The sequence below is a fragment of the Aricia agestis genome, chromosome 5, assembly GCF_905147365.1.
Source record: "Aricia agestis chromosome 5, ilAriAges1.1, whole genome shotgun sequence".
Lineage (NCBI taxonomy): Eukaryota > Metazoa > Arthropoda > Insecta > Lepidoptera > Lycaenidae > Aricia > Aricia agestis.
In genome coordinates, this window is record NC_056410.1 from 5,201,439 (window position 1) to 5,228,014 (window position 26,576).

General features: G+C 36.5%; 1 protein-coding gene across 1 annotated transcript in view; it reads right to left on the bottom strand.

Moving 5' to 3' along the window:
- Positions 1-25,673, bottom strand: part of LOC121727420 (putative fatty acyl-CoA reductase CG5065) — a 41,361-nt gene extending 15,688 nt beyond the window's left edge. Inside the window, exons 1-3 of the mRNA XM_042115263.1 lie at positions 25,559-25,673; positions 11,130-11,235; positions 7,537-7,653 (exon numbers count right to left, since the gene is read on the bottom strand). Of these exons, the coding sequence (XP_041971197.1) occupies positions 7,537-7,653; positions 11,130-11,228 (216 nt within the window). The 5' untranslated portion in view covers positions 11,229-11,235; positions 25,559-25,673. The remainder of the gene's footprint in view (positions 1-7,536; positions 7,654-11,129; positions 11,236-25,558) is intronic.
- Between the last annotated feature and the right edge of the window lie 903 nt (positions 25,674-26,576).

Genomic DNA, 26,576 nt, shown 5'->3' on the forward strand with positions numbered 1-26,576 from the left:
AAATCGACCCACCCCGCGCATTTCTGTTCAAGTCGCTATATCTTAAAAAAATATAGTTATTTATTATTTATTTTTGTTAACTCTAAAGTTTCTAAAACCAATATGCATGACTACAAACGACACAAATCACCAAACACCCTCATAACTCAGTTTTTTGAACGGTTTTGTTCTGTAGGAAAAATCGGTCAAATCTTATTGTTTCTATTTTGTCTTGATTTTTATTGATTTATTATTCATTTATCTTCATTTTTAATGTAATTTCTTTGTGGCAAAATGGATAATACTCCGAATAAAACCTCTCAAGTAGGGGCTTTGCTAAGAGCTGAATTTAGCCAACGAGTTGAGGCTAGAAGTCTTAATTTATGTCGAACTTCGGTTACAAGAGCATACCGAAATTTTCTAGAGACTCTACACTTTACCATGCGAACATTTTCAGGAAGACATTGGCTAAATTTGAACGTGATGACTGTTTTAAGGTGTCAACGTCCTTGCGGAATCGACATCTCATTGCAGTTCAAGTCCAAAGACGAGCAAGAGAAGTCTGGTGAGTTACAGTAATTGAGTAAACCGTACGACGAAGACTTGCAGGCAGCTGTTTAACTTCATAAAAACTCGCTAATGGACCAAAATTGGCCCCAGCACACCGTCAAGCGCAGCTTAGTTTCGCACGTTCTCATGTTGATTTTCCATTGGAGCAATGAAAGCTAAATCAGTCTTTATGGTAACGATGGTCGTATCAAGCATACCGTAGACAAGGAGAATGATTTGCGCCGGCGTGGATTGACGAAAGGGTTTCCTTTTGGTAGGAGTTCTTGGACTGTATAGGGCGAGATTTCTTTTGATGCAAAAACCAATCTTGAGTTCGTAACCGGGCCGCGCCTTGGCACTTTGAGTACCCATCGCTACATTCAGGGCGTGCTGGGACAACATGCGCTGGTTTTGTTGGTGAAGGTTTCATATTGATGCAGATAAATGCTCGACCGCACGTTGCTGCGATAGTTCGTCAATATCTCTCCGACGTCGAAATTTCGGGTTTGGACTGACCAAGAAGGAGCTCTAACCCTAATCCTATTGAGCACTCATGAGGAGAACTCAAAAGGAGGGTCGGGGCCCCGGACTCTTGCCATAGATACCCTTCAGGACCTCCGGGTGGCTGTACAAGAAGATGGGAATGGTATTGCTCAGGAGTTCATCATAACTTTGATAAGTTCAAGGAAAAACCGGATGGAAACCTCAATTAGGGTAATGGGTGGCGCTACGAGCAATTGAAATCAATTTGTTAGTGTTTTTTACAAAAAAGATGTCATTAATCGCCTACTGAAATGTTATGCCAAACTGACCGGTTTTTCTTTTAAGGCTATAGAACAATTTACAGTTACGATAACTATAACAATAATTAAATCCTTATTGTACTACCTTTAAAACGATACCAACATTTATTTAATTACTAGTTATATTTCTTTGTTGACTTTTTTTTGTCTTCGTTGAAATTACTATTAAAAAAAGGGAATATTGTTGTAAATTATTTGTTTTACTATTCAATGGGTAGCTATAGGATTGTGGCAAAAATATAATATGCCTATGACTATTACAAAGGTAGAAATAAATAACTTGAAGATCTATTTTTATCAAATCGGTGCTGTCCCTCTACTTTTTTACAAACAAAAACGCTTACATACTAGAAAATATGAATAATTTAAGGGTATAACTTATATTATTTCGTAGAATATTAGTTAATCTATTATTATATACCATATTTTATTACATAATTAACGATTATAGTTACTTAGAGGCACAAATGTACTTGTCCTGAGAATTTTCCTCATATCGCTGGATAAAAGAAATTTGAGCATTACTTTTCATCGACGAGTCGGACAGTCTCCCCACCCCAATTTTAATTTACTCCTTTTTGTGTGTTTCCACGCAGTCAAGACAGAAGCAAGCAGTCAAACCGCTGCATATTCGTGCCAACAATATAAGTATGCCATTAAAATGTTCTCGGGCAATTATTTTATAATATCGGTGATTGAATTTTTTAATGTAATTAATAGTTTTAAAATTGTTGTTTGGTTATAATGAATGTATTAAGTGATTAAGCTTCATTATCTGTAACCAAATTTATCCTAGATATAATGCATTTCTTATAATTTCCTAAAAAGTGTGTTTTTTCTCACGTCGCTGCTCTCATATCGGTGTATTCGGTGGTCATTTTAACCACCGATTTGATAATTTACACCGAAATTATAAGAAAAACGAATCGGTGTCTTAAATCTAATATCGGTGTTTAGAATCATGACCAACGCACAGTTTTGTCACATCGGTGGATTGCTTTATCATATCGGTTGATAATTTTACCATATCGGTGAATTGTTTTGTCATATCGGTTGATCTAGTGGCATTTCGTTAAGTATACAAAGAAGTTACAAATGCGCATGATAGTAAAAATGTATGGATGTAAGGATGTATGGGCCATTTAAAGTTTTTTAGGATACTTAACAAAATAAAAACTTTGATAATCGATTCACAAACGGCGGAATAATCGTTGAACATACAAAAATAAAAAAATTAAAAAAAAATCCACAGCTGAACATATTATAATAACCTCATCCTTTTAGGAAGTCGGTTAAAACGAGTATCATGTATTAAAAATGTGGGAACGTAAAAAGCTCATAAAAAACTAAGGTCTAGAACGTAAGACTGGTACTTAATTAGTCTTAATAATAGATAATAACGATGTTACGCAACCAGATAATAGTATTATCTGTACATCCTTAATATTATAAAAACCGGCCAAGTGCGAGTTGGACTCGCCCATGAAGGGTTCCGCAGCAACAATAAGGTTTATTTTTATGAAATTAAAAGGTTTTTGATTTATTTTTCAATTGATTTAATGAAAGTTAATTTAAGGTTAACCATTTATGACGTATAAAAAACTACTTGCTAGATTTCGTTCAAAGTTCAAACCAATTTTCGTTGGTAGTTTTAATAGTAATGTACATTATATATTATTTTTAGACTTATCATGCCCCTACTTTAGAAGTTAGAGGGGGGGGGGGGGAGACACAAATTTTTCCACTTTGGAAGAGTCTCTCTCTGAAACTATTCAGGTTAGAAAAAAATGATACTAGAAACCTTAATATGATTTTTAAAGACCTATCCATAGATACCCCACACGCATAGGTTAGATGAATTTTTTTTTTGTTTTAGTTGTACCTATGGGGACCCCTAAAATTTTTTATAATTTTTCCATGTTTGTATCAAAATCTTAAGGCGGTTCACAGATTACAAGTTACCAAGTTTCAAAAGTATAGCTCTTATAGTTTCGGAGTTAAGTGGCTGTGACATACGGACGGACAGACAGACAGACAGACAGACATGACGAATCTATAAGAGTTCCGTTTTTTGCCATTTGGCTACGGAACCCTAAAAAGTGTGTCTGTCTTTTCTTCACGCCCAAGCCGCTGAACCGATTTTACTGAAATTCGATATGGAGACACTTTGAGTCCCGAGAAAGGACATAGGATACTTTATCCCGAAAAATGTACGGTTCTCGCGCGATAAACAATTTTTGAACGGAGATATATAAAGTACCCCGCAAACGATCAAGTTGTTCTTTCAAATTTTACGTGTTTGTCAAACAGACAACAGTTTGATAGTACAGCTTTGTTTGAAGCGTTTGTCAAACAAGCTACGTGTTTGACCTGTTTGAAGAAAATTTGCATTGGCGCGGGCTTTGGGCGTTTGACAAACGTGTTTGAACGTGTTCCGCTGTATTTGTCAAACAAGATCTCATGATCTCAAACCGATTCTAGCTAATTGTTTGACAAACTTGTTTGATGCACGTTTGTTCGTCTGCGCTGCTGTTTGATGAAAACGAAAACGTAAATTACATCAAACATGTTTGTCAAACAAATTTAATCGTTTGCGGGGTACTTAAGGCATCTAGTTTGTACATAATAACAGCAACCGAATTGCGAGTATCTTCGACTACATTATATTATTAGCCGCTTCCTGCTAGCCTTCGCGCTGCAGTTAGCCTCACACCGAATGACAGATATCGTAGTTAATTACAGTAATTGTACGTATAAATTATAGATGAGCAAACATTAATCGTCTTTTTTATTAAATTAAGACAAAAAATTAAGTGTTTTATTAAGGCGCTCTCCCTACGGAGATGCCGTAATTTACTGTTTTTTAGGGCTCCGTAGTCAACAACCCTTATAGTTTCGGTCTTTCTGTCCGTCTGTCTGTCTGTCCGTGGTTGTGCTCAGAGACTATAGGACCAACAAAAAAGTAATTTAGCATGAATGCACATATTAATGATGCCGACAAAATGGTACATGAAATCCAAAAAAAAACTTATGGTACCTTCTACACATCAAGCGGGGATGATTTTTTTTTTTGCGTCCACCCCATCGTATGGGATGTCGTTGGATAGGTTTTTAAATATATTATTATGAGTATTCATAGATCATTTTCTGATTTAGGGATCCGTTTGTGAAATATTAAATTTTAAAGTGAAAAAAATTGTTAGAGTCCAGTGTCCCCCCTTCTACCAGCTAAACTTATTGAGTAAAAGTCGATCAACTAAAAAAATGTATTCGGCGAAGTATAAAGGAACTTTTCGTTCAAATTCCTTTGATCAACAACATACATGACTGAGATGATGTATGTTGTTAGTAGTGTAAAACACGTTCTAAATGTACCTTCATTGACCATTAAAAAAAAAACTAGCGGTGTGTACTACGGAACCCTATATTGCGCGTGGCCTGACATGCACTTGGCCGGTTTTCTTGTTGTCTTGTTAACAAGACAAGAGTCTTGTTAACTAAAAAGAGCGTCCGTGGCCTAATGGGTAGACCTTTGGTTCGCACTCTTAGAGGGTGCAGGTTCGATCCCGGGTGGAGGCGTGTACCAATGAGACATTTTCTGATCTCAAGTACATAATACGGACGCTCGTACGGTAAAACCCGCACATAGTTGGTCCCAGACGTATTGACTAGTTCTTTCCTCTGGACTAGGCCAACTATGTTGTGAGAATGCCGTATGTGCTTGGGCAACCATACGGACATTAAAAAATCTTGTCCCAGGCACTACAGTATTTGAGGAGTGGTTACTTCGCTCTGAAAATACTGTATAAATCATCCACAACGGATGCAAAGGCCTAGTTTTTTTGTTAACTCTTAATTTGAAAGCCACAAAATTCTATTAAAATACAACAATACTCTTCAGCATATGAACATTCCTTTCTCCGTTATTAATTTCCTATTTTTGTATTATAGGTACTCATGATATCAGCTTCCAATTTATTTAAATTCAAACATACTTTCAGTATCTCATTAGTATTTACAAATTACGTTTATTTGAAACACACGCCAATATATCGACAATTTCATATAACTACATATCCGCCGTTTGAATTTTTTTAGGTCAATAATTAAACTAAGATAAGAAAAAAAAATACTATTTTGGTGCGATCTCGACAACGCGGCAAGTGTATGGTCAAGGTCGTTTGCTCAGGGGATGACCTTAAGGGCGGTTGGTGCTACGAACTCTCGTAAAATCAACTATTATCTATTCTGTGGTAAAATCTTGCAATAAATCATTCTATTCTATTCTAAAATTATTCAAATTTTGTTAAAAAAGATGACGAAATTCGTTATCAAAATGTATGCGGTTTGAGTTTTGACATAGTCATCGCTAAATGACATTTCTCTTGCGAAGACTAATGTCAAATCCCATACATTATGATAACGAATTTCGTCATCGATTTTAACGAAAGAGACTTTGGCTATGGCCTCTGAACCGAGAGCATGTCAGGACTCAGGACTCATCTGCTAACGACTTCAAAATGATGAAGATTGAAAATAGTTGAGGTTTAGCCGAATTCGGAAAAAGGCACTATTAGATAGGAAACATAAATTTTACTTCATATTATAAGGATGTTATTATTGTTTTTACCTTGGAAGTCGGTTTTAATTTTTTGTTAAATATAATAATAAATTTACAACTCTACTCTCTCTATTTTCAAAGTACAACTGACCTGGTCAAGATTTACCAATTTGGACAGAGTGAAATAATGAGGGCTCCTTGTAGTTCCTATGGAAACCTAAAAGGGTAAGTATAGTAGCAGGTGAAGTCGAAAACCGATCTAGTGTACCACTCATGAGTCATGAACCTTCTAAAAACTCTTTACGGACTCACTCAGAGCAGTCTGATTACTTAACATTAATTAAATGAATACCCTTAAGGTAAGTCGATGCATATTATACTAAGGTATCATCGAAGAAATTGATTCATAAGAAGTTCACGGACCTACGCCAATTAGTCGGTAATATTATTTCAATTCAATATTAGGTTCAATTCAGACCGCAACGCGACGCATAGAATATAATATTATGCATTTCTAAATTTGTATGGATTTGACAGATTTGCAAGACGTCTCGCGCTCACGAAATCTGTGAATCCACTACAAAAGAGTTCGAACCTTTTTGTATGGAGCGTGGCATACCTAATAAGTTTCAAGTACTTAAATGTCGTATTTTGGTGTACACCTATGAAACATACGCCAATCGACAGATAAAATAATTACAAATAACAAATACTCTTTGACAAAATGTCGTAAATGTTATACTTTTTTAAATATTTCAGGTTGTATCTTAAATGTATCTAAAATGTTATTTATTTTACATTTTCAAACTGAAAATATAACTCAGAAAGTATATTATTTACGACATGTCAAAGAGTATTTGTTGTTTGTAAACATCTTCTCTTTCGATTGGCGTATGTTATATAGGTGTACACCAAAATACGACAGGTATGCCAATAGGGTTGGTTGTTCTTTAGAATCTACGCGTCGCGTTGCGGTCTGAATAGACCTTTAGTCATAATCTGACGGCTGGGATTGACATAACGCGACCATTTGGTGGAGAGGAGGAAGAAGAGGAAGCCCACCGTCCGCAACCACCGCGGCACCGCACCTTATGTGCCCGAGCTGCGCCTGCGGAGCGAGGTGCCCGCGACGCCGCTCTACGTATCGCGCCTGCACTGGTCCATGACGGTCGAAGACGTCGTAAACTACATCCGCGAGAAGACCACCTACACCTTGAGGGCGGAGCGTCTGCACTCTCGCCACAAAGTGAATTTCAGTTCCTTTGTGGTGAGAGTGCCGACTCAAGTTTTATCCATCTTCGAGGTGGAGGAGTTCTGGCCCGCCGGTGTAGTTTACCGGAGGTTCCGGGGGAGGCTCCCGAACGAAGCGCGCATCACGTCGCCGAAAGAGACTTTACGTGATAAAGTGTAGTGTGATTGTGTGTGTGAATGTGTAAATAATAATATATATTAGGATAAAATTGTTCGGCGTGCATCCGTTGTCTAATTGCCATTACAGTACAGTGATGTACGCTACCTAGCTTTTATACTATTGTATATTATTGTATGCTAAAGGATTTGAATTTGATTTAATTTGTTCGGCGACCAAATTACGTAGGTCCGCTATCTGCATATGAATCAACTACTCTGATAGTAGGTACATACCATCGAATCTTTGAGTCCTTGAAGGCGTTTTTCAGGCAGGACTTCTTTCTTGGGCCGCACGAGGAGGTAGAGCTTGCCGATGTCAGGACATGTGGACAGCAGCCTCTCTATCAGCACCTGTTTTTTTAATTCAGTCAATTGAACTTGTACAATATAATATATTGTAACTAAACTAAGTGATAATACTTTAGAGTTTAGAGTATGTATAAGTTCCCTGTATAATAATACCTAGTTCTTTTTTTTTTACTTTTATATGGAAAAAATCATGAGGTGGGGGCGCTTGCTCAAAAAAAATTGCTCTTTCAGTGTCGCTACTTTCAAGGTAAACTCTATATAAGGGACACATACACATTACACACCCTAAAGTATTATCACTTAGTTTCATTACTCCCTGTTGCGTTCACATACAAGTTTAAACAAGACACATTCATATTTTAATAATGAAATACGTATTCCATGCAGCAGACAAAAAGCTTTATTACAAAAAATGCTTCGTGATTTAATAATGGGCATTGTCCAAAAAAAATCACATGTACTTATTATATTTTTTTTCGTTAAAATAGGGTATTTTAAGAATATAAATTAAATAATTTTGAAGTTCATTGGCTAGTTTTTTCTCAATAAATTTTTAAAGTTTCGCTCTGACGTCATCATCGGCGGCCAATAATTGACCTCTGCAGTATGTTTTTTCCTTTCAATCTTATTTATAATGGCTGGTTCGTCAAATGCAAGTTCTCATTATGTGAAACCTGATACGAGAAGCTTACCAAAAGTTCGAAACGTAATGTTGGTCGAATTTATTGCTAATTTAACGCCATTGAAGGTCAAACAAAGCTTAAACATATTTGTTCAAAAATATAAGTAACTAATAGGTTTTTTTTTCGTTTATATACAGAAAAACGATCACTGACCTTATTCCTCGAAATGTTTTTGTAATGAACAAAATTAAAAAAAAAAAAAGGACAATCCCCATTATTTATTGTTTTGATTATCTTCTTACATCGATTTATCCCACAATAAAAAAATATGAATCCGGTTATTGATTGTTGTAATAAAATTGCAATTCCATTTTCAGAAAAAAACAGGCCAAGTGCGTGTCGGGCCACGCGCAATATAGGGATCCGTAGTAACGCTAGTTTTTTAAAATGTTTGCATAGTCAATGAATGTAATATCAGTGAAGTTGATACCTAGGCAGATGGGGGATCTACGTAGTTTGGTCGCATTACGTCAAACCCAGCCGACAGATTACAATAGGGATGATGACAAGGTCAAAGATTAGCGAATTTTGTTAATAAAATAAAGAAATCACGGGAAAAAAGTAAGTGTTCCCAAAATTTCAGCTTGATAGCATTTGTATTTTTTTTGTTATGCGCCTTTAAAGTTGGATATTCAAGTCGAATTTTTTTTCTATTAAATTTCTTAATATTTGTATACAATTCGATAACTTATGCAATTAAAAGCAACTTTTGTTATGAAACAACTTTCATAAAAGCAATATTTAATATACCTGTCGAACAAAGTTGTCTCCTGATGCGTACAAACTACGAAAGACTGACGTCAGTCTTTCGTAGCACTTTGTATGGAGCGTTTCGGGCAGGTCTTTTTTATGAGATATTTGAATTGTCATATCTTGGTGAATTTTTAAGCTATCGGAGTCATTCTTTCAACGGTGTTTCTATTTTTTAAGTGTCCTTCAATTACCGATAAGAAAAAAAAATAATCATCATGCCTATTATTATTAACATTGAATTGACATGATCCGACCAAATGACGTTGGTCTGTCAACTGCCTAGGAATCAATTTCCTCAATGGTACATTTATAACGTGTTTTACACTACTAACAACATCATCTCAATTACTTTCAAAGGAATTTAAACGAAAAATTCCTTTATACTTCGCCGAATACATTTTTTAGTTGATCGACTATTACTCAATAACTTATAAAGTCTTCTTAGCCGTGATAGTTTTACTTTTAAATTCAGCATATTTCCTACTCCCGTAATTTTTTTCACATTTCCAGAAGCAACCGTTTAGGTATAAGGGGGGGATAAATTAGTAATAATACACCGTGCTCTAACGATTTTTCCACTTTAAAACTTAATATTTCACAAATGGATCCCTTAATCGGAAAATGATCTATGAATACTCATAATATTTTTAAAAAACCTATCCAACGACACCCTATAAGATGGGGTAGACGCGAAAAAAAATTTCATCCCCGCTTGATGTGTAGGGAACTGGGAAGGTACCATAAAAATATTTTTCTTAAGATTTAATGTACCATTTTGTCGGCATCACTAATATGTGCATTCATGCCAAATTACAGCTTTGTAGGTCCTATTGTCTCTGAGCAAAACCACGGACAGACAGACAGACAGACGGATAGACGGACCGACAGACCGAAACTATAAGGGTTCCAAGTTGACAACGGAACCCTAAAAAGAACATCATCCATTTTAGTCCAAAATGTTGGCCGAAAAAAGTGATTATGGTTGTGATTCTCGCTTGATCTTGGTTTGATCATTTCTAATTGTGACTCAGATGTATCATCACTGTACTTGGTTTTATTTGGGCAAATTCTTTCATACATTTTAGGGCCCTTCCAAGTTCCACACGACGTTTTTTCTGCGCGCTGTCGACGCGCGTTTCTGATGCAGGCTGCAGCGCTCGTCTTCTGTGCGTTTTCATCGCGTTTTGGCAGATAAAATAGCGCGCAAAGGAAACGCGCGTTTGTATCGATACAAACGCAAGATAAACGCTAATGAAGCGCGTTTGTAACAACATTTGTATCAATACAGACGCAAGTTGAACGTTATTGAAACGCGCTTTGCTGTGGTCAAAAGCGGCGCCGATCGATAATAATTAACGCGACACGAACGCCATATAAACGCGATACAAGCGCGCGCTTACAAGTTACAGCACGTCCTATAGTTCAAGACAATTAAATTCAAATGTATGGAAAATTTCGCAAAATTAAAGTACAACTTTTATCTATCAGGATATGTAGGTTATAGAGTAATGTTAATTTTTTTCTACTCTCCCCCCCCTCCTCCCTCCGGGGTGTGCGTCACCCCAACGTGCCCGCGAATATGTCCCGAAACGTGGCATTTTCCACTTAAATAAGAAACCATACTCGATACATAAAAAGTATGTATAAACGAAATGAACCTTGATAAAACTACAAGCCTCTCATATAAACAAAAGCGATATCACTTATAGTTTCAGCGCAATCAGTCACCAAAAACGAGTGTTTTTAATAATTTATTAATACAATAATTTATTTTTTGTTTGTATCGATACAAATGAGCGCAAAAAAAAACGTCGTGTGGAAGGGCCCTTAGTGTCAGACCCCTCTTTCTTGGTCGTCACTTTGGGCAAGTGTCCACGTCCCGGAATCGATTAGTTTATTTACTATCTTTCTTACTTTAATCTAAGTTTAATCTAACCAAATAGCGTTCCGCCAAAGTCATGCTCAGAGCCTCCAATAAGTTAGAGACTGTCCTGTCTGTAGATGATGTCCTTTAAAGTTAAAAGGATTATCCAGAGTTTTTTTTACGATCCGCTTAAAGCGTGAAACAGAACGTAATCTTACCTTTCCCATGAGTCCGGTGGCTCCGGTGATGAAGACGGAGCGGCCGGCGTAAAACTGCGGTATCAGCGCCTCACACGGCGACTTCGGTCGACCGACCATTTTAAACCTGAAACAATAACGCTATTTAAATAAAATTTGAAAATGGAACATAAGTTAATATAATGTAATTTATGCTTGCATTAAAGAATCCTATTCTCGTCGACGTGGCAAATTTTTCAAAAGTCGATGCAAGAGTTTTGAAACGTATTCAAAATAAAACATTAATATCTATGTTTAAATCATAGACAAAAATTAAAAGTTTTTGGAACAGGTGACACCTAAAATATACATGATGCCACATGGAGTATTATCCTTTATCTCTATAAAAAGTAAGGACTATTAGAGGTATCAGATATAGCGGTCCAATTTTGCTGTTATAATTTAATAATATTATGATAAATTTTAATTGAACTGTCAACTGCAAATTAAAAGCGATGGTCATAAAAAGTACGTTTATATAACTGAACTATACCATCCGGATTTAACAAAAGTCAATTAAATTAATTTGTGGAAAATATACATTACGAGCACCCTCTTATGGTATGGTATAAACATTGACATTACACTTAAAGATCACCGCCAAGAGTGTCAGGGTCTGCACTCGCCAGAGTAAACTTGGGAATGAGGGTTTTATAAACATTAGCACATCTCAAGTGCACTGTTTACACTGTGACTTATGTTATACTTGATAACTTGACCCATTATTTATGCATCTTATACGCTGCATAGCATAGCATGATATGGCGGCACCTGGGAACATCGTTACTTTTCGGAAAGGCAGTGAATGAGTTAAGTATAATGTGTCCGTAATATAGTCAATATTACCAATTACCATGAGATAATCACGGACGTAAAAAATTTACGTCCGTGGAGATAATATGTATTTATAGAAACAATTAGAACATTTGCAACAAAACACCTCACACAGAAAAACAAATATTTAGGACTTCCGTAAATTGTACAAAAAAGTAGGAGTGTAAAAAATAATACATACAATTATTTTTTTTTTTTTATTAAATAAGGGGGCAAACGAGCAAACGGGTCACCTGATGGTAAGCAACTACCGTCGCCCATGGACACTCGCAACATCAGAAGAGCTGCAGGTGCGTTGCCGGCCTTTTAAGAGGGTATACGCTCTTTTCTTGAAGGTTTAATTTATGTTAACAAATTCAATTCAAAAATAATTTCAATTTAAAATCAAATCACTTTAGCAAATTTTCATTTATCTCAGAATTAATTAAGTAGGTATAATAAATATCTTAGTGAGTAATATTGTTTGGTAATATATTTCTGGCATTCGTTAGCCATAATATTTTAACTGCCAAAATATCAGAACGAGGACAGTTTATTCAAAATTTAAGCTATGTAAGTTAGCAAGATTCAATATTGTTAAAATGTAGAATATCACGAAACACTGATATAAAACAATAATAATAATTAATGGATACAATTAGTGTTTGCATTTCTGCTTCATATTTGCCATATCCTGAGACCAGTATTTGGAATCTCTGACATAATCCCTTAAAAAGGTTATTGTTGAGAATTTTGAGGTCGGTCTGTAGGTCAAGGACCTGCAGCCGGGGCCCGTGGGCGCACTGACACTGCACAAATATTATTATTCGTTATGCATTTTATATTGAAATGATGTACAGCTTGTGAATCGGAATTCGTGACCTTGACTTAGAAAAGCCGTGCGCATACGGCACGTAGTGGCGCAACGTCATACGTGGTTACATTTTAAATGGACCGATAAATATTGGTGCGAAATTATTTATTATATAATATCTGATGTTGTAGCACTTGCTTCTTTCGTTTGTCATTAAAACTTCGCTGCCTTTCATACAAACGGACAAAGTTGGATTGACGGAACGTTTTTGGAGAAACATACCGGCGATGCACATTAATAAATTTCCCGATTATGAGGTTTTTGAACATGTTGACCCAAGTATTCAATTAAGTACTACTAGCTAATAATTACTACTACTACTACTAGCTAATAATTACTACTACTACTACTAGCTAATAATTACTACTACTACTACTAGCTAATAATTACTACTACTACTACTAGCTAATAATTACTACTACTACTACTAGCTAATAAGTACTACTACTACTACTACTAGCTAATAATTACTACTACTACTACTACTAGCTAATAATTACTACTACTACTACTAGCTAATAATTACTACTACTACTACTAGCTAATAATTACTACTACTACTACTAGCTAATAATTACTACTACTACTACTAGCTAATAATTACTACTACTACTACTAGCTAATAATTACTACTACTACTACTAGCTAATAATTACTACTACTACTACTAGCTAATAATTACTACTACTACTACTAGCTAATAAGTACTACTACTACTACTAGCTAATAATTACTACTACTACTACTACTAGCTAATAATTACTACTACTACTACTAGCTAATAATTACTACTACTACTACTAGCTAATAAGTAGTACTACTACTACTACTAGCTAATAATTACTACTACTACTACTACTAGCTAATAATTACTACTACTACTACTAGCTAATAATTACTATTACTACTACTATTACTAGTAGTACTACTAGCTAATACTAGCTAATAATGCCCGCAACTCCGTTGCGCCAAAACTCGTTTATCGCGTGGGAACCGTACATTTTTCCGGGATAAAAACTATCATATGTCCTTTCCCTGGACTCAAAGTATCTCCATACCCAGTAAATTCGGTTCAGCGGTTTGGGCGTGAAGAGGTAACAGACAGACAGATAGACAGACAGATATACTTTCGCATTTATAATACTATGGATATGGATAAATTCTTGTTGAAAAGCTTCAGACACTGGACTGGTTAGTCTTTATTCGTAAATTTAATACTTTTTAACCGAATTTCCAGAAGGATAACGCTCTATGCCGGTTGCCAATTTGTTTTTTTTTTCCACTTTATGAAACAGTCGGGGTCTTGAGAGTATTGAACATCTGAACTCTACCAAAACTTAATGAGTTCTCTCACAATATTTTATAGTCATGCTACAGGCCACTTCTATTCGTGTTCTAAGTAGGTACCTGCTAATGTTACAATATTTTTAATATAAGGCTTGTATAGTCGGGGAGCCCTAGAACAAATATTTTTTTGATTACTATCAAGCAAATTTTTTTTGGGTAGCTTTATTTTGATAAGACAAACAACAAACAACATTTTTATTTGCGAAAAATCTTGAAAGTGGTAGTTAACAGAGATAGAAAGGATTTCATACTTTGATTTGATGGTCTAAAATATGGATTATATATTTTGTAGGACAATGTTACTCTTCTATACATATTATAAAACAATCGCTTTTTTTCCCTCATGTCCCTTTGTTCCCTTTAATCTTTATAACTACGCAACGGATTTTGATGATTATTGAAATAAGAAATAAGCCTATAACCTTCTTCGATAAATGGGCTATCTAACACTGAAGTTTTAGATAGCCCATTTATCGAAGAAGGTTATAGGCTATATTTTATCACGCTAAGACTAATAGGAGCGAAGGAAAATGTGGAAAAAACGGGGAAAATTATTTGAAAGGGCTTATCTCGAGAACTAATGAAGCATTTTTTTCGTTATTTGGCACAGATAAGAAGTAGACCACGTGATGGATCATAGGCTATATTTTGTGGACAAATTTGTCTGTGAAATATCTAATTTACGCATGCGAGGCCGCGCGGAACGTCTAGTAGAATATAATTACAAATACTTAGTCTATTTGTAATATACACTGTGCGTGTGTGTGTGTCAACAAAACTTGGTTGACTACATGAATCCTAAAACGGAACCCTAACCTGCTGATTTTTTGTATATTGGTAGGTTAATCTATACTTATATATTATAATTGAGAAGAGTTTGTTTGTTTGTTTGAACGCGCTAATCTCAGGAAGTACTAGCCCGATTTGAAAAATTCTTTCAGTGTTAGATAGCCCATTTATCGAGGAAGGCTATAGGCTATATTTTATCACGCTAATACTAATAGGAGCGAAGAAATAGAGGAAAGTGTGGAAAAAAACGGGGGAAATTATTTGAAAGGGCTTATTTGAACGCGCTAATCTCAGGAGCAACTAATCCGATTTGAAAAAATCTTTCAGTGTCAAATATCCTATTTATCGAGAAAGGCTGTAGGCTATATTTTATCGCGCTAAGACTAACAAAATATAGCCTTCCTCGATAAATGGGCTATCTAACACTGAAACAATTTTTCGAATCGGACCAGTAGTTCCTGAGATTAGTGCGTTCAAACTCTGCCGCTTTATAATATTAATTATAGTATAGATTAGTATAGATAGTTCTTAACCAGAAGGTCCCAAAATCTTCGATCACTAATATACCAAAATGCATACTTATTATTATGTACCATCGAGGAAGTTGATTCCTATGCAATTGATAGACCAACGTTATTTGGTCGAATATGTCAATTCAATGTTAATTGTGATCTGTCCGCTGGGTTTGACGTAACGCAACCAAACTACTTAAGTCCCCGATTTGCATAGGAATCAACTTCTCTGATAGTACATATAAATATCCTCATATTTATCAGGTACTATATAAGAAATTGATTTATAAGCAGTTGACCGACCTACTTAGTTTTGATCTGTAGGCTGGGTTTGACATAACGCGACTGATCGCCATCTACCTATCACTATGAATCAAAAATCTAGATTTTTTTGGGACTACATTTAAACGCGTTTATTTCACTTATGCTATTAATCCTTATGAAAATAAATTATTTCATCACTAAGTACAGTTTATGTAGATAACATTTGGTGTTTGAATGATTAAAATTGGACGTTTAGTTTTGAAATTATATTGAAATTAAAATATAACGATAGTGGGCGTCACCAAGCGGGCGGGAGGAAGACAATCTGTGCAGTGTGCACTATTATATATAGAGCCGCGGGCGACCGCTAGTAGTAATATGTACAAAGACAGCAAGCTATAATAATATAGCCTTGTGGTCTCATAGGTAACTAAAAAAAGTTGAGGCTTAGGCGAAGTCTGAAGACGGCACTATAATAAGGAATAAGAATTATTTGATTCTTTTTAGATTATTTTTAAGAATATTACTTTTGTTTTAACCTTGGAAGTCGGTTTTAATTTTTTGTTAAAAAATAATATTTGTAACTCTTTTCATATCGACAAGCGACAGGTAGATGATGTTATTGATTATGTTCAAGTAAAATAAACGGCCAAATGCGAGTCGGACTCGCTCATGAAGGGTTCCGTACCGTTATAGGGCAAAATAGGACAAAAATTGTGATTTTTGTATGGGAGCCCCCCTTATTTTATTTTAATATTATTATTAATTATTAAAGTACACATATCATTAAGGCCTTGTTGAAAATTCCAAGTGCCTACCTGTTGCCGTTATTGATAAAGAACAAAAAAGCCAAAAAATCAATTTTTTTATGAAATAAGGGGGCAAACGAGTAAACGGGTCACCTGATGGAAAGCAACTTCCGTCGCCCATGGACACTCGCAGCATCAGAAGAGCTGCAGGTGCGTTGCTGGCCTTTTAAGAGGGAATAGGGTAATAGGGGAGGGTAGGGAAGGGAATAGGGGAGGGTAGGGAAGGGAATAAGGTAGGGGATTGGGCCTCCGGCAAACTCACTCACTCGGCGAAACACAGCGCAAGCGCTGTTTCACGCCGGTTTTCTGTGAGAACGTGGTATTTCTCCGGTCGAGCCGGCCCATTCCAAAGCATGGCTCTCCCACGTAAAATCTCCTCTATGGGGCCCGCGCGACGAAAATGTGATATTTATATGATGTCACGCCGTTACCAGGCGCCTGCGTCGTAGTTACAACTTGTTTTGCTTATAAATCGGAAACTAATTAACGTATCCAAGACGAAATTCTTTCACTAGTATTTTTTATTTTTGACAGAGAATATGGACTGCTAATAAACAAAATTAGGTAACATTCTTCATTATTATATGTATATAATTAGTAATTACTTATCATTTTTAGGGTTCCGTACCCAAAGGGTAAGAACGGGACCCTATTACTGAGGATTCGCTGTCTGTCCGTCTGTCCGTCTGTCTGTCTGTCTGTCTGTCGCCAGGCTGTAACTCAAGAACCGCTATAGCTAGACTTCTGAAATTTTCACAGATTGTGTATTTCTGTTGCCGCTATAACAGCAAATACTAAAAACTCAATAAAATTAATGTTTAAGGGGGGCTCCCATAAAACAAACGTGATTTTTTAGGGTTTTTTTTGCTCGTAATCAATAATGGTAACAGCTAATATAGTACTTAAAATTTTCACAAAATCCTCAGTTATAATTGTACTTTAATAATTAATAATAAAATTTTAATGAGGTAAATATTTAAGGGTGGCTCCCATACAAGAAATGAAGAAACATAATTTTTGCCTACTTTCGCTCTATACCGGTACGGAACCCTTCGTGCGTGGGTCCGACTCGCACTTGGCCGATTTTTTTTAGTAAAGGGATCAACAAACTACCCAATGCATCGATACCAGTGGTACATACTTTGATTAATTAAATATTAATTCAAAAAAGTCGACTTTATATTCCTCCCATACAAAACGCCAATTTCATAATTAAGTAAGGACCTAATATTATGAACGTGATGTCATTTAATATAACTTATGTACAAAGGTAGGGCTCTGTTTATTTATGTTACGTCTTCATTGAAGGGAATGTGGTAATTGATGCTAATTTGTTTGTTTATTGTTGCTCTATCTAACGCGAAGCAATGACGGAATTAAAAGAATTACATAACCCGGCAGGGGTTCCCAAACTGTGCGCCGCGGTGCCCTGGTGCGCCGTGGAAATGCAAGAGGGGCGCCGCGCCGCCGTGAGTCGATCCTCCGTCATTATTATCCATAACCACAGATTTTATAAAATAAAATTATATTATGAATTACTTTTAATACAAAGAAGGCAGATGATTAAATATTTGTTTCTTATTATTTACTTGCTTAACCTAACTATAATCATTAAAATATGGATTTATATAATATGTAGGTATTTTTTTGTAATAGCTAGGTAGAGTAAGGCGCCGCGCGTCACAAAATATTGACTTGTAAGTGCGCCGTAAGCTGAAAAAGATTGGGGACCCCTGACATAACCGTTTCCCCGTCGACAAGTTTTTTTTTTTTTTTTCGAAAGGGTCTAAGCTACTGGTCTGGTTAAGACTCACTCTCAGACGAGTGAGGCTGCTCGCGCGCGGTAGCACAAACTAGCTGCGTACGAGTTATCGCGGTAGATGAGCTCAAGTTATTAATTTTATTGCTTAAAAGAGGGCCGTCCCTCTCCCCTTCCGAGTCCGGTTGGGGTGACATACGCGTGTATGTTCTAATGTCAAAGTAATTGGTAGAGCTCTCTACGACAATGTCGCGGTCGCGGTCATGATTTAGGTGTGTTCCTATGCTATCCGCATGCGAACTCGAACCCGGGATCGAGCTCGGCACCGGATTTCGGTCGGTCTGTCTGTTTGTCGTTCGGGTCGTGTTAAGTCCTCGTCCGTTTCCCCGTCGACAAGTTCCTAATTCCTAATGTATGTGTATATGTTTTTAAGATTGGGTTCGCATATTATCTCCGAAACTACAAGTCCGATACTAGTGATTTTATTGTTGGACTTTTTGTTCCACAGTTGAAGTAAGTACTGCAAGTTTCATCAAAATCATTTCAGTCTTTTTGAGATAGGGAATTTCAATTCTTAAATAAGTACGTACGATTTTGAAGTCAGTTTTATCTTTTTAAAATACTATTATTTTCCACTAAAGACTTGATTTCACTTTTAAACACTGAGTTTTCCCGCAGACAAGAAAGCGACTCGTCTGATGGTCATAGCGAGCAGCGACTATCCCATGGACACCAAGTATTTTGTTATTTCACGCTGGTTTTTTGAAAGCTTGAATTTAACTTCGCGTGGAGTTTTATTCAATTTAGGGTGGGGTGCACCAACTTACTTTAACTATAACTTTAACGATAACAAAATGTCAAATGAAGTATCAAATCCCTATATAGTAAAAGTCCATAATGGACGCCATGGGTTGTACCTTACGCTGGGTTCGATCGATATGTCTGGTAGAGTTGCGGTTGGTTCTATTGTACCCGTAACTCAGCCTTAAGCGAGGCGTGGAGCACCATAGGGTTTTAGTGGGCAGACTACAGGAGTCCCACATACCCCGGCCGAAATCCCCAATTTGCCGGGGATGCGTAAAGCATTTCCCCATGTTAAAAAAAGAAGGGTTCGATCGATGTTCCTTTATCGTGGTACCTTTCTGGTTCTTCGCATTGAAAGTGAGAGATAGCACGACCATTATTATAACAATATTTAGGTCATCCACCTCTTCCGGATTCGTGATCTCCTGGCGAGGTGCCGTGGAATTCCGTGACGTCGCACATACTGCACCGTGCACTGTCTGACGTCTGTCTACAACTACACAATACACATTCATGACACTAGGAATGCAGAGTGATAGCGTCGCGTCCTCTATCTTCTAGTCTCTATCTCAACTGGAATAATTCGTTTAGTCACTATAAGGCTACATATATAAATCACACTGATATTAGTATTTCGATGTTCACAAATTACTATTTATGAGCATCAATATCTGTATTTGAAAAAAGATAAAACCGACTTCAAAATTGTACGTATACAGGGTGTAACAAAAACAAGTGATAATAATTTAGGGTGTGTACGTGTTCCCTGTAGAGAGTTCACCGTGAAAGTAGCAGCGCTGAAAGACCAAAAATTTTTTTCACTTTTGTATGGGGAAACTCGTGACGCTCGGGCCCTTGCCCATACAAAAGTGAAAAAAAATTTTGGTCTTTCAGCGCTGCTACTGTCACAGTAAAATCTCTACAGGGAACACGTTCACACCCTAAAGTATTATCACTTGTTTTTGTTACACCCTGTATAATTGAAAATTAAAAATCTATCTCCAAAACGATTGAACCAATTTTGATGAAACTCGCACTTTTACCTGAGTTGAACAATACCTAGTACCTACAACAAAAAAGAATTACTTACTGTAATCGGAATGGTATTGTATGATCCAGAGATATGCGAACACAAACATACATTATACATAATATAGTATTTATAAATTAAAATGTTTGGTTAAAAATTATTAAGGATTCATATAGGTAGGTGTTTAATTATTTTAATTATCGCAGAGTTAAGCGCCATTTGTGTAAAATTGGATTGGGTATTTATTTTCAATATTGTACATGCAAATTGTTTACTGGGAAGTGACTTCATTAATTCATATTGCATCGACGGTAATGGCATTATTAAATATTGCTTGTAATATAAATATTTGGTACTTTAGAACTGGTTTTAATAACTTTTAAAGGGTCTCATGAGGACACGTGAGCGGCCATTGAACCGACCTTTACTTTTCCTGGTCGTATTCATGAATATTAATAAAATATAATTTTAGGACATTGTTATTTAGTCATTTTTCTTTTCGGGGTCAATTTTTAAAATATTCATCTGTAACTAAATTATAATTTGGCAGTGTTAACAAACTTGATTGATTATTCCAAAATTTAAATTATTTTATATTGTAAAGTCTCAAAATACAGTAATGACGAAGAAAATAAATCCGTCAATGGTAGTGATGACGAAGAACTGTAAAATTATTAGGGGGTACACTTAAGAAGCTGCCTTATTCACCATCTCTTTGGACGCAAGCTTCAATGATTGAAGTTTAATCCCTAATTAAAAAAAAAAAACAAACTACATCATTTTCTCAGTAAGGGCGCTATCAGACGTGCGCGTGTTCTGCGCGTGTTCTACTATAGCGTATGGGAAAACACGCGCGCAGCACGCGCTGAACCCGCGCAGAGCCCGCGCGCGTTTTCCCATACGCTATAGTACAACCCGCGCAGAACACGCGCACGTCTGATCGCGCCCTAAAAGTAGGTCGTTTTCATTTCTAACCTTTAAGAAAAGGTTAACTTTAATGAGACGACCCGACTTAACCCGACCCGAATTAAACTTAACTGCTCAAGTTTGAGGCACAGGCAGGAAAGGGCACCATGCACAAGGTCACCATGCAAAGTTACATCAGAGTTCATGAAAAATGATATAACTTTGATGGCAGGGACTATCCCACCATTGTTCACTCGAAGCAGTGCCGTAAACAGTCTTTTTTGCGCCCTGTGCGAGCTTCTACAACTGCGCCCTTGCTTTTTTAGATATTATATTACCCAAAGCAATGTATAGGTCTATTTTACTGTTGGAATCGTGCTCTAGGGGCGCAGCGGGAACTTTTATCGGGAGCAAACTGAAAAAATAATACTCCTGCCTGATTTGGCCATTTTTGCGCCTCCCCAGAGTCTACGCCCTGTGCCTGGGCACCGGTGGCACCGCCCTATTTACGGCACTGACTCGAAGCACGGTTCGCCAAAATATTGGCTGTACTATTTGACTGACTTCCAAAAAGGAGGAGGTAATACGTTCGGCTGTATGTATCTTTCTTTGACAGTAAGTGTTACTACTTACTACACATTGGAATGTGACGCGACGATGCGATGATTTTCTAAGTATACCTACACCTACACGAGAATATACACACATTGTATAAGATATTTTTGTCTGGCTTTTTTTTTTTGGGATACGATAAGTAATAATACTTTAGAGTTTAGGGTAAGTAGTTGTGTTCCTTGTAGAGTTCACTGCAAAAGTAGCAGCGCTGTAAGACCATTTTTTTGTGAATTGTATGTTCAAGCGCTCCAGCGTCACGAGTTTTCCCATACAAAAGTGAAAAAAATTGCTCTTTCGGCGCTGCTACTTTTACGGGGAACTCTATACATGGGACTTATGCACACCCTTAAGAATTATCATTTAGTTTTATTACATCCTGTATAGCTCGATGATTTATTTAAAGAGGATTTTTCACGTGAATATAACTAATTTAGAGATTGTAATCGCTTGATTATCGTCCCGGAAAAGGACATAGGATACATTTTGTCCCGGGAAAGAACATAGGATATTATTTGTCCCGGAAAAATGTACGGTTCGATTTGCGCGTAAAACATTCCATCGATGTACGGGAACAATTATAAACTAAAGTCCACGTGGACGAAGTCGCGGGCAACCGCTAGTTTAATATAGAATTTATTAATATTAGAAATGTGCATATTGAAATAAGGCGAATAATCATGTTGCACTTATAATATTAATTAATTGTTAGACGTGGGAGAGCCATGCTTCGGCATGAATGGGCCGGCTCAACCGGATAAATACCACGTTCTCACAGAAGACCGGCGTGAAACAGTGAGTGAGTTTACCGGAGGCCCAATCCCCTAACCCCTACCCTATTCCCTTCCCTACCCTCCCGTATTACCCTATTCCCTCTTAAAAGGCCGGCAACGCACTTGCAGATGATGCTCTTCTGATGCTGCGAGTGTCCATGGGCGACGGAAGTTGCTTTCCATCAAGTGACCCGTTTGCTCGTTTGCCCCCTTATTTCATTAAAAAAAAATTAAAGTAATAATTATTATAGTCAATGATTTGTACCTTTGCGGAAGACCAAGCAACTTCGTTTATAATAGAGCTACATCGCGAAGGTCACAGTCATATTCTATTGCACTAGATCAGCGGTACTTAAACTTTTTGGTGGCGGTAATTACTAAGTTCCTATATCATAATCTATATATATAAAGCTCAAAGGTGACTGACTGACATGGTGATCTATCAACGCACAGCCCAAACCACTGGACCGATCGGGCTGAAATTTGGCATGCAGGTAGATATTATGACGTAGGCATCCGCTAAGAAAGGATTTTGATCAATTCCACCTCCAAAGGGTTAAAATACAGGAGGAAAGTTTGTATATAATAATACTTCTTAACGCGAGCGAAGCCGCAGGCAAAAGCTCGTAATAAATAAGGATGGATGGATATAATAGTTTTATTATTAGCCCGTAGCAGGCTACGACTTTACCCTATACAGGTATTTTTTTTTAAATCACATGGCAAACGAAAACCAAAACTACATGCAAATTGCAATAGCGAAAAATGGAAGGAATCGCAATCCCAATTTTAAAAATCAGCCAAGTGCGAGTTGGACTCGCGCACGAAGGGTTCCATACCATTATAGAGCAAAAATAATTAAAAAATGTGTTTTTGTATGGGAGCCCCCTTAATTATTTATTTTATTTAAATAATATTATTAATTATTAAAGTATAAATACCACTGAGTATTTTGTGAACATTTCAAGTGCCTACCTATTGCCATTGTTGATATCGAGCAAAAAATTGCATAAAAACGTTTGTTCCTTAAATATTTAATTTGTTTTTAGTATTTGTTGTTATAGCGGCAACAGATACACACATTCTGTGAAAATTTTAGAAGTCTAGCTATAGCGGTTCTTGAGATACAGCCTGGAGACAGACAGACATCGAAGTCTTAGTAATAGGGTCCCGTTTTTACCCATTTTGTACGGAACCCTAAAAAGAAACTAAATCTGCATTCATTATAGTTATGAATTGAACAAACTCTTTAAAAAAATATTGTTGGCAACAAAATACATACTTATAGTTAAATATGTATCTAAGAACACAGGAAAACATTAGTTTTACCTGTAAGTTAGATTTCATTCACAGTCCATTTTCTGACTTCGCCCCTAGTACTAAAGTCTCAAAACGGAATAATCGCCCCGAATAATTATTTAAAGTTTAAACCTACATTTTGAATAAATAAATAAAATATCTTTTTCTTCAAAATGGGTATCATGATACACTTTTTGAAAGTCGAACGAAGAAACTACGTTGCCTACCACCGGTTCGGGAACTACCCCGCCGAGAAGAACCGGCGTAAGAAACTCGCACAGGGCCATCTTTTACTAAAAAAAATGGAAAATATATATATAGAAAATATATATAATAATAGAAAATATATATAATAATAATTTGTAACTAGTGGTGTACTGTGTAAAATGATGTAATATGTATTTTAGATGTGGGAGAGCCATCCTTCAGCACGAATGGGCCAGCTCGACCGGAGAAATACCACGGGCTCACAGAAAACCGGCGTGAAACAGCGCTTGCGTTGTGTTTCGCCGAGTGAGTGAGTTTACTGGAGGCCCAATCCCCTACCCTATTCCCATCCCTACCCTTCCCTATTCCCTTCCCTTCCCATCCCTATCCTCCCCTATTCCCTCTTAAAAGGCCGGCAACGCACCTGCAGCTCTTCTGATGCTGCGAGTGTCCATGGGCGACGGAAGTTGCTTTCCATCAGATGACCCGTTTGCTCGTTTGCCCCCTTATTTCATTAAAAAAATGTAGCAATGTAGCAAAATTAATAACCTCATTAATCTTTTTTCAAATAAAATCCCTGTTAATTCAATAATTTAATTAATTTGCATCTTAATGACTGTAAATCCCGGCCCTTCATTTTTCTCTGTGAATCGCCATACAAAATGTATGGAATTGACATAAGCTTTCGTTAACACGTTGACGGACAATACTTTTGTACTGTTACTCCTAGTTTGCTAGTACTTTTTTCATACATTGCCTATAGACGTAGTGTCAGAACACGTAGAAAATATATATATGTAGCACGAAAGTTAGGCGTCCTTAGGCGTTATCCGTCAATCAGCTATTGTCAGCAAAAGGGTTTTCGCTTGATCCGGGAGACGAAGCCGCAACAAATAAGTCCTTAAGTCTTTTTTGCTGCTGTTCATAAGAATTCCTACCCGCCATATACAAAATATGATTATATTTTTTAACCGACTTCCAAAAAACGAGGAGGTTCGGCTGTGGATATTTTTTTTTGTATGTTCAACGATTACTCCGCCGTTTGTGAACCGAGTTTCTTTTTACAGGGTAAATTGTGCAAAGATTAACTCGATTTAATTCACCGAACAGGTATATTGTTGATATTATATACTTAATATAAGCACTTTAATCATAATATTTAATGAACGCATTGTCTAATATTAATAATAGTTCTCAAATCATTGTTCTACAAAAAAATATGACATTAAAACAAAAAATTTGATTAATATTCTTAAATTATTGTTCTTCTTTTGCCATTTTGCCATAAAATAATCATTTTGCCACTAAAGGTCTATCTGTATATTGTTCTGATTTTAATACATTAATTAAAGTAGTTTAAGGACAATGAAGTATCAAAAAATATTATTTCTCAAATTATCGCTCTACAATTAAAAAAAATTAACACTCGCAGAATTAGAATAATTTTGATTGTCAATTTAGGTGTAGTCTGTAAAGCTACTTAAAGATTGCAACTAAAATATTTATCTATTTTACAGCATATTAAGTGTATAATAATTTATTTTTATTGCATATTATTTAAATCGTCTCTACAATTCGCATAAAATAATTAAACAATTTACATGCATACTCACGGTAATACTTAATCCACTGTAACTGGCACGTAATTAAACTATTTGTTTACGTTTGTGATTATTTGAGCGTAACGCTTCAGAGGCGCGCGAAAGTAGACTACAGACTGACGAGAGTCGACAGCAACAAGACAGCAGTACCGACTGGCGACTGCCCGCACGTGAGCAATATAAGACGTACAACCGGATAGCACTTTATTAGGTGTTTTGGAGTTCCGTATCCGAAAAAAATTATAACGAACCGTCAAAAATATGTCAGGGACTAGGGAGGCAGAGAGAAGGGAAGAGATGCGGGATTTCCATCACGGAGACAGGATCAGTAGGCCTACTACGAAACGGTTTTGAGACTCAAACAATCGGAAGAGAATGCCGCGTCCTGCTCTAACAACGTTATTTCACGTTTGTTAGAGTAGGACGCAACATTCTCGTACGATTATTTGAGTCTCAAAACCGTCTCGTGGTACGGGCCCAACGTCCGCGTTGCGTCAACGCAATTTTAGTAAAATTTTAAAAATCATTCTCTTCTTCATCATTTCTCATCTTTTACACAGACTTCCAAACAGGAGGAGGTAGTCTAATTATACTTGTTTTTAATAAATATTAGGTGAATTATAATTTTACTTACGTTGGTTTATATCTCAATTCTCAATATACAGTGTGTAACAAAAATAAGTGATAATACTTTAGGGTGTGTATGTGTTCCCTGTAGAGAGTTCACTGTGAAAGTAGCAGCTCTAAAAGACGATTTTTTTTTCACTTTTGTATAGGCAAGGGCCCGAGCGGCACGAGTTTCCCCATACAAAAGTGAAAAAAAAAATTTGGTCTTTCAGCGCTGCTACTTTCACAGTGAACACGTACACAACCTGAAGTATTATCACTTATTTTTGTTACACCCTGTATTAAGCACCTTTTTTTGTCCGGAACACTAGTTCCAAATTGCTTAAGAAATTGTGTTGTAGAAAATTGCATCGGATCTGTGTTACCTCAAATGTGTGGCCTATCTGATAAAAATAATGCTATG